This window comes from Aptenodytes patagonicus, chromosome 2 (assembly GCF_965638725.1).
Source record: "Aptenodytes patagonicus chromosome 2, bAptPat1.pri.cur, whole genome shotgun sequence".
In the NCBI taxonomy this organism is placed as follows: domain Eukaryota; kingdom Metazoa; phylum Chordata; class Aves; order Sphenisciformes; family Spheniscidae; genus Aptenodytes; species Aptenodytes patagonicus.
The window spans coordinates 73,668,563-73,680,936 of record NC_134950.1 but is presented as its reverse complement, the minus strand read 5'-3'; the positions used below and the strand labels follow the sequence as shown (position 1 = coordinate 73,680,936).

Below are 12,374 nucleotides of genomic sequence, written 5' to 3'. Positions count from 1 at the left end.
ATGCTTTCTAGTCACAGTTGAGTACGGAGAAAAGTTAACTACAGCTGAACTTTGTTGAATTCTTGTAGAAAAGCTTAGCACAGCTCACATGAATTAACTGGCAAAAGACTTTAGCAAAAAGTATTGAGAAGAAGATATGTCAGGCACAGCCTGATGCTCTGAAGAAAAGCACGGCTGGAAGCACTGGTTAGATGAATTAAAAATCACATTTTTGTTTAGCATGTGCTCCGTCCAAAACCCCACAGAACCACAATGTCCCATTCTTATAAACTTTTCCAGGTTTTATAGGAGCCTGCAGCAGTAGCTTGACACTGACGTCCTGACTAAAGAAAGCTGAGGGCAGGCACTCTGAAACTGAAAAATTAAAGCATTAAAGCTGAACTCTAAATAATTTGGCCACAGTGCTATCAACTGTATTGAACACAGAAAATACCTGGAAAAATTTAAAAGATATTTTATCAACCTACTGGATTTATAATATTCTTTGGCAGTTTTTTAAGTGAGATGGATGAAAAATTCAGTAAAAAATGGAAACTTTAGGTCTGACAGTGTCATCTGAAACCATGTTGTCCAAGCGCCTCAAACTGTCAGCACCTAAATGATGTGAACCTTCGCTCTGCCTTTTTAGGAGAGGAATCATAGCCCAAAGACTGCAATATCAGCTGAAGAACAGACTTTTGTCCTTGCTGGAAATTATTCTTTGGAAAGGCCAGTATTTTTTTGTTATCCTGTATAACTAAATTACAGAATGCATTTGAACAGCTGGTAATCATCTGCGAGCTGCAAGAATTTCCTCCTAACAAATCTCCCTTCCAAAACAGAAGATCACTAATCAGTAATACATCCTCTCATGGATCCAACAGATCTTTACACGGTTTACAAGACATAACGAGCAGAATAAACTAAAAGAGCAAAAAAATAGAAAAAGAGCATGAAGACCATGATTCCTAGCTCCCTACTGTAGCATTCATTTGTTTTGGTGCCACTTCAGGACAGCAATCTTATCCAGGAAATAGCTTAAGTGTTTGCTTACCCTTCACTGAAGGTAAGAGGTTTTATGAGCAAAACAAAACATCTTCTCTTTAATCAGAGCTTCAGCTAATTCTTACATGCTGATAGGCATTGTGGGGAAAGCTCAGCTGACTAGGTAGTGGATACTTGGAAATAATCAACACCTTCCATTCAAAATACCCCTGGTAGGTCCAAAATAATGGCAAGTAACTCCACGCTCCACTCTGAGATGCAGCACATGACTACAGGTCCTCAGCCCATTTTTCCCCTTCCTCTGGGTATTTGTCCTTGTAACAAGAATCATACATACACGTGCCCAGCAGTGAGTCCCTGTCCTCTCATGGATGTCCCCCGTACACTGTCAGGTGCCCTACTTCCTCTCCACTTTTCAACTTACTGTACTGCATATGTTGCTAGGACTCCAATAAATAAAGTTGCAACAACAAAATAACTGTGTACCCTGCCTTGGTCAGAGAGCCACAGACGATCATGAAACAGTCAGAGCTGGTTTGTTGCTAATACCGATACTGGAGATGAACATGGAAGAACACATACATTTCTATTCTTAGTACTTAGGCATGCGACCTGTGCAGACCGTCTCCTGCCATTATTTCAAAGAGGCTGAAGGGGTTGTTAAATGATTGCAAGCAACTGAATTAGAGCAGTCCAAGCAAATTCTGCCTGCCCTGCTTTCATTTGAGACACGTGAAGAGTGGTTCAATTTGGCTCCCTTGGATTACACCTGAGATGTTTGCCCAAGGCTAGCAGAAATGACACAGGCTGCAAAGATGATCCACATCCCGGTGGACAGCAGCAGGAGGTCAGTCAGGGCACTCAAATGTCACTAAATACCTATATTCAGGCAACCAACACAGCGAAGCAAAGCAACCAATGAAGCTTACTGCGAAGTAAAATAAAAGAGGTTAGCGTACATTGCAGTAAGCAATACTGTTTTACATAGCTTCTAACTTGATTCCATGAAGTTGTCTGGCCATCTCTGACTACTGAGACAAATTAGAAGGGGGAGGACAGAAGGAAATCAGAGACACTGTGATTTTACTGATAGATACTAGCATACACCTACATTCCCAGCATGGCAGGTGGGCTAATCATCCAACATAAGGTCTTCTCTACCTGTCATAAGCAAGGATCACTGCATAGTACAGCCAGTACATGGTATTATCCTGTCTGCTTTAGTCCATTTTTCTTCTTGTAATGTAAAAATATTTATTGCAAAAACATGTTTTTGTTTTTTTCAGAATTTTCTTTAAAACATTTTGGGCTGCATTTTTCCATAGTTCACAGTAATGTCATCATGAAGGCTAACACAATTTTTGAACACATTAAAGGAATCACTGAATAGGTTTTAAATTATGCAAGTTTAAAAATGTTAGTGGTTTTACATATAATTTATCCACTGATCACTAGGAATTTGCATTGTATTTTAAATTAAAAGCTAATTTGTCTTCTGTGTTGAGATGCAATTTTTATGCTCTGAAATCTACTGCACAAATAATAAAGTTATTAATGTTTAAAGTCCTAACCTTTTTCACCGGGCACACTGCATTATGTAATTATGCAAAATTCATCGACATGAGAGATGTTCATATTTAAAAATGCATGTTTAAAACACATTTTTATGTTGGAAAAGAAGAAAAAAAGTGATCTGGGATAGAGGTTACTCCTCTTCTCTACTTCTCCCCATTTAATAAAATAATCGTAGGGAAACGAAAGCGCTTTTAAGAAGTTGAGTTAGGATATTCTGCCCTCCGTTTCCTGTGTCGTGTGTACAAACCCCATGGAACAACACTGAACAGAAACCGTCCCGTGGCCAGGAACACTTTATAAAATGCACGTGCTGTAGGAACTAACCAACCTGCAGTGAGCTGATGATCTTCATGCCAAGTTTCATCCTCCCAGCTGCCAAAGCACTCTGCACTCTCATTTTCTCTGGAGGTCAAGCACCTCCCGTACTAAAACACTTAGAATAGAGCAGAGAAATCAAGAGTTTAGGAGAGGAGAAGATTATGTGACTCTAAAGAGGAGATCAAACCACTGTGAGTTTGTACTCATATCCTCATCAAGTTTGAGGATCAATTACTTACGCTAATCAAGTAATCTATCCTGCAACCAGTAAGTCAGCAGGCAGACTTCACTGGCAGACAGGCTGGGTCCTGCACACACAGTTAGCTGGAATTTTCCACTGCACATACTATTTTAGGCAAACGCAAGCAATCATGTACTTACAATAAAGCCCATTTACTACACATGCTAAAGGTCTGACCTACCATACCAGCTGGAGGCCTGCACTTGAACTGACAAATCTATGAGTTTCTGATCTCAAGTATCCAAGTACAAGCTGCCCAATATCTACACAACTTTCACCTTTCCACATCAACTAGCTTAGAGCTACCTTATAACTGATAAAACAGGAGATCAATTTTTTAATTGGGAAAATACTTTTCTAAATTTCCAACAACTACAAAGCATCTAAAGGTATTTTAGATTTGAAATATGAAACTGAATTTCAATTCTTGGCTTCTAACTGAAGACCAAGGAAACTACAAGCTACATCATTATTATTTCAGAAGTTTATGAGTTCACCTAAGTAAGGAGGTAATATAATGTTAAGTGTGAGGTCTGTATGACGAAGACCACTAAAAGACTTGCAAAGGAATACTTTTCTATGGGATTCAATCTTTTCATGATAAAGCCTAGAAATGCTGGTATAATCAATATTTTAAAAGGCAAAATGATTTTCAGGATCTGATTCCATTTAATTGTGGTAAGGTTTCTCTAGCATGTCTTGCTTCAAACTCCAGTGCCATGTGGCATAGGTTATTTTCCCCTTTCAAAGTGATACCGGCTGAAGTTGCAGTAATGACATACATAGATTTGTGGAGGGTGATGCACTCTGCAGTTAGTGACGATGTGGGTTCTGGCAGCACTGGCTTTCTATTCTACTTTTAGCCATTGGGAAGAGACCAAGCCACTGCTTGATTTAGAATGGGATTAACTGATTTTTAAAGTTCATTACAAGTGGTGGGCTGTAAGTTGCCATTTGCACCTCTTCTATAGGCAGACAATGAGATTGACAGATCTTTCACAGGCTGGTTATAAATGGACGACAGGTCTAGAAGTGTCACTCAGACCTTTGGGAACAAAAACCTGAAGAATGCCTGGTGGACAGGAAGAAGATCATGAAAGCAAACACATTTTCTTTGGGGATTTACTTCAATATTGAAAATAATGAAAATCAATCATCTTTTGGCCTCACCTCCTGGCCTGCTCTCCTTATGCATTGAAAGCCCTTTTTCATAGTATCTATCAGGTCAACTTCTACTGTTCTTTCACATGTACTCATGTATCGTCTATGAACTAAGTGGAAATGCAAAAAAATGCTCTTTGAGAAGAGCATTGGATTTCCCCTGTAGTCAATAGAAAGAGACAGAAATATTCATTTTTCCTACTGCAGATGCCTGTTTTACAGTAAGATGAATTAGCAGGTATCCATGTCTCACTGCTTACAGAATACTATCTAACTTTGGAGGGGTAAGCTGTAAGAGTAAGTAAGATGAACCCTGCTTTCATGCTGGGCCCATTACACATGCCCAAGAAGTATGCATGAGGAATAGGGATTTTCTACCTCCATGTAAAATTGCAGTTCTGTCTGCCAGGGAGTACCAGGTTTGTATGAATTTATCACCTAAAGTCGTTTCCCCTCACAGAGCTTGAAGAGAAGAAACCTGGCTCAGCTTGTGGGGAAACATAAGCTGTCTTTCATGCTGAGGTACGTCTTACCTGCTCCTGAGCACAATCACTTCAAAGCCTTCCTAGCACTGAATGTTGTGGTATGTATCTCACAATACCAGCCTGCACGTTAAAAATAGAATTTAACCCCAAAGGGGCCCGAATACTGCTACAACATATTTCAGCAGCTTCTGCAGTGGGCTTCTGTAATACAGCTATAATAACTGCAACACTTAAACAAAGGTTAAAACGTTTTCACATGAAATGTGGGATTACTTTGATTTTCTAAACAGTTTGATTTAGTGGGAGGTTAATAAGGCGTGGAAATTGTTTGTTCAGGTCTCATTTAATGCTCAAAATTGTGCCTCTGAATTAAAGACATCATAAGCCAAACCGAATTTAAAAATACAGATGTTTTGTTGATCATTTAACAATCTTTGCTTTAATTCCCCAGCCTTTTTTTGCATTAAGAAAAAAAATAATAAATCATGATCAAATCAGTTGAGAAGCCATATTTTAAATGCAGGTGATTTGTCACTGGATTTGACCCCAATTTTCACTCAGATGTGAGACAGTGACCTACACCGGCAAGTTTTCATAGGGAAAGTTATACTGGATATTGACATTCATTAAATCACTTCCCAGTATGGTACTAAGCAGTCACATTCTAGGTCATGTGTGGGCCATACACCTATTTCATCATGCATTATTTAAAAAAAAAAGTCACAGCTAAGGTGACGATATTATTAACTTGGTAAAAAAGCAATTAAAATCTTCAAAGAGTGAACTTTCAAATAGTGCAGCAACACTTAAATGTCATATTTCTGTTGCAAATGTATTTTTAATGATAACATTTCTTTGTAATGTAAATCAGCCTCCTCTCAATTATAACATGTTAATCAAGTTATTTCTCAATTGCTGCCTACCCATCAATGCCTACAAGTCCATCACATGTTGTTCTGTAAAAGCATACTAATTACTTGATTATATTTTAGTCAAGTTTTGCAAATCCAACTATTTTCTTCAAGACTGCATATTATGTGCCGATTTGTCTGTTGGGGGGGAGGGGAGAGCAGAAGACACATTTGCATCCTGCAACTTCAGTCTAATTGAAAATCCTTCAAAGTACCTTAGCATGCAGGACTAGATCCTAGAAACTGGAGAAAAGGAAAAACAGGTACCCACATATTGCTTCCTAATATCTCACGCACATGCTATTCCTGGTTGACATGTCCGAGAGGGGTAAGGAAAAACACAAGGTTGAGATGAATATTTAGGAATGATTCAAAGTGTATACCTCAAATGCAGAGCAGGATTTGATTGGGTAGAGGTAAATGTTGGTGACAGCGATGGGCTTGCCACCTCTTCTACATGTTGGTACTGCAGTCTCAGAAACAGCTGCCCTTATGCTTTCTGCCTCAGCCTCCGGTGGCTGCCAGCTGACAGTTGTCTTTGTCGCAGACGAATTATTCCCGAGTTCTCTGTCTGAGATGCGTGGTATCAGAGACAATTTATCTGTATTGTTAAAGGAAGGGTGGTCATCTGGGACAGACTCTGTCATCAGCTTTGTAACAGAGGACTGGAAGGGAATCTCAGTGTCCGACTTGGAGAGTCTGGTGGCTATGATAAATTTCAAAAAAGTCTGTGCATCTTCAAAGGAAGACATGTAGCCAAAGGATATTCTCACAGAACCAGTGGGACGTCCATCAACTAGGTCTATATCATCTCCACAGACATGGCCAGCCTAGTTTGAAATAGGAAGAAAACCAGAGAGCTATTATGACAAACTTTGCTTTATTTCCCTCTAATGTTACATAGTTATTAACAAGTCTTTTAATTCTAACCTGAGAAACTGTTTTCAAACATACAAAGTTAACTCACGAATACAAAGAGAAAATGGAGAAAAATATCCCAACTATCTTATTACTTACTCAAGCTGGAAAGAAGATAATTCTGAGATGCTTGTCCTATTCTACCCTAAGGCAAGAGAGACTTCTCAAAAACATGTCAAGAATCAGAAAAAGTTCTTATGTCCCAGGATGGCCTGTTAGCTAGGGCAGTCTCCAGGTATATTCCAGTCTCGTCTGCATAGTTCACTGGGATTTAAACTGGGATATTACATTCAGATAAGTGAACAAACCACGAGACCGCTGATTTTTCTGGGGCAGTTTTCTTGGTATTTGCTGTCAGAACAGTTCCATTTCATACTATCAGTGCTTATTCATGGCTTGTGTTAAATAGTCCAATGGATAGCTATACAGCTGAGAACTGGTCTGGGATACTAGCAAAGCAGAGACTTGAATCTAGAGCTTCAACATCCAAAGTGATTTCCCTTGTCATTGGGATATGCAGTAAATCTGTCTTGCTGATCCAGTCAACACGTTGCTTTCAAGATGGAAGGAACTAGCCTTCCCCCTAACATTTCCTTCTTTGAAGAACGCAGGTTGCCACTCATGAAAAATCTTTGTTGAAAAATGCTTCAAATACCCTAATAGGGACCTCCACATAGATACACCTCCATTTGATGTGTCTTTCATACAGCACTCTCTGGAAAACTCTCCCTTAGAGTGGAAGTTTCTCCTTCAGTAAGTGGGTCAGTGAATGCTGCCACTCACCTCCAGTGAGATAAGCTAGAGACCCCCTTTGTTCATCCATCTAACATTATCTCATCGACGGACGCAAGTTTTAGTCCTAAGCCAGCATCCTTATTCCTGTAAGTGCAGCAGTTGTTTCCCCCCCCCCCCCCTCAGAATTTCATTTATTTATGCATTTCTGTTACATAAAAATGGAAGTGTGAATAGATTATGTACATGAGGGCTTTTTTAAGCAAGAAATGTCACAGTTCAATGAACACAGATGCCATTTATGCAAGGAGAAATTAAAAAAAAGCCTCTATGTCAAAGCATGCAATACAGTAGTAAATATTTTAATGCAGTGTGATGTAGTTTTTGTCCTTGACAATAGAGCAGAAGCAACATTTGCAAAATTAGGTTGCATCTGTTAATATACATGTAACCCTTCTGCCAAGTATTGATTGATTGACTGAGCAGAGAGGTTCCTGCTGTGCAAATCAGTAAATGAGTTCCTACCTAACATCCTAAGAAAACTAACCACACTTCTCCAGGGACCCTCGAGGACAGAAAGTCCTCCCTCACAGGCATTTTATACATGGAAATCTTCATCAGGGAAGGAAGAATACAGTCAGCACCCTGGGAAAAGGTGAAACCGAAGTATATGTGCAAATAATGTGATAAAAGATGCTTTCCCCTACATGGTAATGTTGTCAATAACTCATCCAGATCCTTCTCAAAGGACTGATGAGAATGTCCCAAAATAATGACTGCTTGACTGCACCACCTCATCATACCACTTTTGGCAGATTAAGTGTCTCTTTATAAGTTCGGGTTTGGCCTACCCCCATTTAAATGTTTTTAACATGATGTTTTAAAGCTGTTTTAACAGCTTTATTAACATGATACAGACCTATAAGAGGCCACCTACTCCTTAGCAAAATCCTCCTTATATAAAGAGATCCAGGAGCGTTGCAGCTGGTCATTGGCATTTTGCACTTCAGCAGAAGGGTAGACCTTTTTTTCCTTTCTCAGAGTATCTTGGGGAACCTGCTCTCCCTCGAAAATTCAAGCATCACCCACCTGCTCTTAGACAGATTATGCATGAGGAGGCTATGGACATGGAGCTTTCCGTTGTAAATAAAAGCACCATTTTGTCAAGGAAGGTATTAAAGAGCTTTCCCCCTTTAAGAACTTGTGCTATTAATCTTGCATATAAATGTGTTTGCAGAAGTTATCTAAATGTCTCTGTGAAATTATAAAGGAGCTACAATATCAATACAGCCATTATAATTTTTTAGCTTTTGAAGAATACCATTAATAACATTTTGGATTGTTCTGTATTAATTTACTGTAATTTCAAACTCTGACAAATATGCAGACATGAAGCCTCCCCCACTTCATTGTAATACATCCTGCTACACTTCTTTTAATGACAATTTATGGAAAATATTAGTAATCTAGAAAACAGTCTTTACGTTCATGTTCTAACAATCTAACACACTAGTAATCTAGGTAGATGTCATCTAAATTTACTTCACTCTCTGAAATTCACTGTGCATTCTCATTTATTGTTTCTTGTCCAATTTGTGTATGCCTTTTAAACTGTAACATCCAACAGCAATAGGTCTATAATACTTGAACATTATTAAGTACAATTAAGGATACTTAAGGAACAACATGAGATGAATCGTCCAGGAACTTCTGTTCTGCAGGAAGTCTGGATTTCATGTAATTCCAAATCAGAACAAGAAGCCACAATTTCATATTTTCCAATGAAATAAAAACAAGCAACACATACTGCTTTGGGTCCATCAAATGATTTTTTTTCAACACCCCATTTCAATGAATTGAATTTCAGTTCATTTAGTTCTTTAACATGGCAATTGAGTTGAAAGGTCAGAGAAAGCAAATCAAATTTACCTTAATTCTTAAAGTCGCAGAGACTCAAAACCACAGGACATGGTACACCTACTTTAGCTTTTAACTAATTAGGGTTTTTTTGGATACAGAGCCTGGTTTTTTTCTCCCCTTCAAACCTCCCATCCTTACAAAATTCAGAACTGATAGCCAGAAGATATCTCCTGGGTCACTGAATCTTGGTATTTTCTACAGGCAATATATCATGTAATCTCATTCAAAAACTAACCTGCAGGTTCCTTTGGATGTCCCCATTGCTTATATTCAAATGCATCTGGCAGGCTCCTGTATTACAGAAGCAACCTGTGCGGACATGTATGTTATAGAGACTGGCCATCTTGTCCACCTTCCCGATTCAGCAGGAGATTAGACATAGGAGAAGAATGAAAAATAGACATTTTAAAGTTGTGGTAAACAACATACTATATTTTAAAGGTACAATTCAATTGGAGGTAAATTAATTCTCTAAATTATTAACAACTTTCTGTAGCTTTTAGCATTATTGTTATTTAGCTGAAAGAAAACGGTGAAAGCAGAAAAGCTTACCTTGGCATTGACAGACAGTGCACACAACACACACACACACACACACAGAGCATATCAGTTCAGGTCCTGATCCTGTTAATGACAATACATGTGCTTAATTTTAAACCTCTGAACAGGTTCATTCACATCAGTAGTGCTAATTACAGGCCTGCAGTCAAGTGTCATTCAGTGTCTTGACAGAACCGTCACATACAACTGCGTCTGCAGAGATTTAAGAGAGGCCTGGGGCACCTCTTCAGTTAGCTAAAGAAAACCTTGTTCTCCAAGGATCTGAAACTGCAAGTCCTCATTACAGAAACTGGCTGTATCTGTGGGATTTTGGCACACAAGGGCTTGAAGAATCAGCCCCCCAGTAAGCAATAACATCCAACAGGGCAGGGACTAAACTGGAATACCTATTTGAGTCTTATACATACAACCACTCAGTCCACCAACTCCCTGGTGTACTTTTTCCTCATGCTGTGCTGTTCTGTGTTATACCATTTCTTTATTGTCCACTAAATAATGAATGGGCAGAAAATACAATACTTGATGACATACTGGCATGAATAAATTATGTGAAGGAATGAAAAAGATGTGCAAAGAGAACAGAAGTACATGTCTATATGTGCCTCGGAAGGCATACACGCATGCACTGGCAGGACAGCACTGGCAGGATGGCACTGCAGAGAAGAGCTATGGATTGTCAGGGTTTCATAGCACAGCTAAGAAACAACGGAAGCACACCATGGGGATCCTCTTAGCACAGCTAAGAAACCATGGAAGCACACTGCAGGGACCTGAAAACGCTTTATGTTGATTTCAAAAAGCAACAACAGCAGCTGGTAAGGTTAGCTGAGCAGGTATAGCTACTGCCAGTTATTTCTTTGACAATAAATGATGAACTTTCCTGGTCAGGACTGGGAGGAAGGACAGTCAGATGGTCAGAAAGGTAGCATGAAACCTGGCACATCCTATCTCTACCACAGACTTCCCGAACAACCTCTCACAAGCTGCGTTAATCTCTCTGTACTTTCGCTCCTCTTCTGCAAAATGGAGAGCTGAGAGCTCTGAGAATAACCCTGCTGCTGACTGAGAGGACCCCACCATGCCAGCGACACAATCCCCCTCGCAGGGAGCTCAGGCTCAGCTATGTGCAGAGCCATAGCTCAGCCTAAAGGTGCAGGAATGGAAGTGTCGACCATCTCAAACTAACCACTTTCCTAACTGTGAGCTCATGCTTTATCTGCCCGAGGTATCAATGTAAACATTCAACCTAGCTCTTCTAGCTGGCTTAATCTCTATTGGCTTTTATTTTTTTTAACATAAATTCTCTTTGTATAGGACAATAGCCCAATACATGTAGCACATACTTTCTGGTATAATTCAGCCTATCTTGTGCCTCCTATCTTCTGCCATCATCAATCTTCTAATGTCAGCCTATCTTCTGCATCTCTGAGTTTAACTGTGTGAGATACCAAGCACCTTTAATTTCACTATCTCAGCAGCTTGAAAAACCAAGCCCCCTGTTAGAACTTACTCCAGGCTGAAATAATTCAACCTAAGTAGTGTTTAGCTCTGCTAAAAGCAGTTCAAACAGCATTTTTTTTTTTTTCACGTGTGGGGCACAAGGTACTCCACACAAAAATGTGCTGTATACGCAGAAGAAATCCTACATCATTATAGTGCACAAGTTCTCAAGTTCACAATTAAATACGTTCTGCCCCAGTAGTTCAATTCAAAATGGTTCCGTTCTCAAATAAAGATACAACCAAAATAACTCCATATATCCAGACTTGGAAAGCAGAGAACAGAAACAGTCCCGAGATCCCTATTCAAGATTAATGCCTTGGAGAATATCCTGTGTTCAAAGCATGTTTCTCAAATCAAAGTTATATTAAAAGGCATCTGTTGAGAAAGACTGTTGTGGTGTCGTTAGCTTTGTTTTGTCAGAAGACTTCAATCTGGGAACAGTGACATTTTCTTGACTTCTTTTTTCATTTAGATGAGAAAAGTTGTCATCCTGGCATAACAGGGTTTGTCATGGTGCTAGTGACTCGTGGGTTGATCTATCGTTCTGTTAATGATGACAAGCAAGGCAAAAATCATGACAGATACTTCACCACATTCGTACAGTGTTTGGGCTTATTTGCTCAGTATACAAAAAGCTTTAAAATATGTAATTTTTTTATTATTATTATTTTTTGAAAAACATTGCTGGGGCAGCCTTGCTTATCAAAGTGTATGTGGTGTAATGAAGTTTCCATGACCCAACTTCAAGGAATTGCTAACAAGAATTTTTTAAAAATATTTTTGAAGTTGTCAAATAAATTATTACTGTTCTTTAATGAACAGTAATTTCATTCTAGCCGTGTGACCCAACACCCTTCTCCAATAACACTTTTAATTGTGATATATATTAATCTGTACAGTAGACAAAGATTATTGATACATAAAAACGAATGAACATTAGAGGAATATAGGGAATTGTGGTTCAGGAGAACAAAGTTATGTTATCCATAGCTTTAGTATTAATCAAACTCCGTTATCACCAATGTGATAACACACACAGGGAATGTGATGCACACTTTTCACTGC

General features: G+C 39.0%; 1 protein-coding gene across 1 annotated transcript in view; it reads right to left on the bottom strand.

Moving 5' to 3' along the window:
- The window catches only part of MOCOS (molybdenum cofactor sulfurase), a 233,230-nt gene that overhangs the window by 30,442 nt on the left and 190,414 nt on the right, over window positions 1-12,374 (bottom strand). Inside the window, exons 7-8 of the mRNA XM_076330220.1 lie at window positions 9,481-9,597; window positions 6,059-6,505 (exon numbers count right to left, since the gene is read on the bottom strand). Coding sequence (XP_076186335.1) covers window positions 6,059-6,505; window positions 9,481-9,597 — 564 coding nt within the window. The remainder of the gene's footprint in view (window positions 1-6,058; window positions 6,506-9,480; window positions 9,598-12,374) is intronic.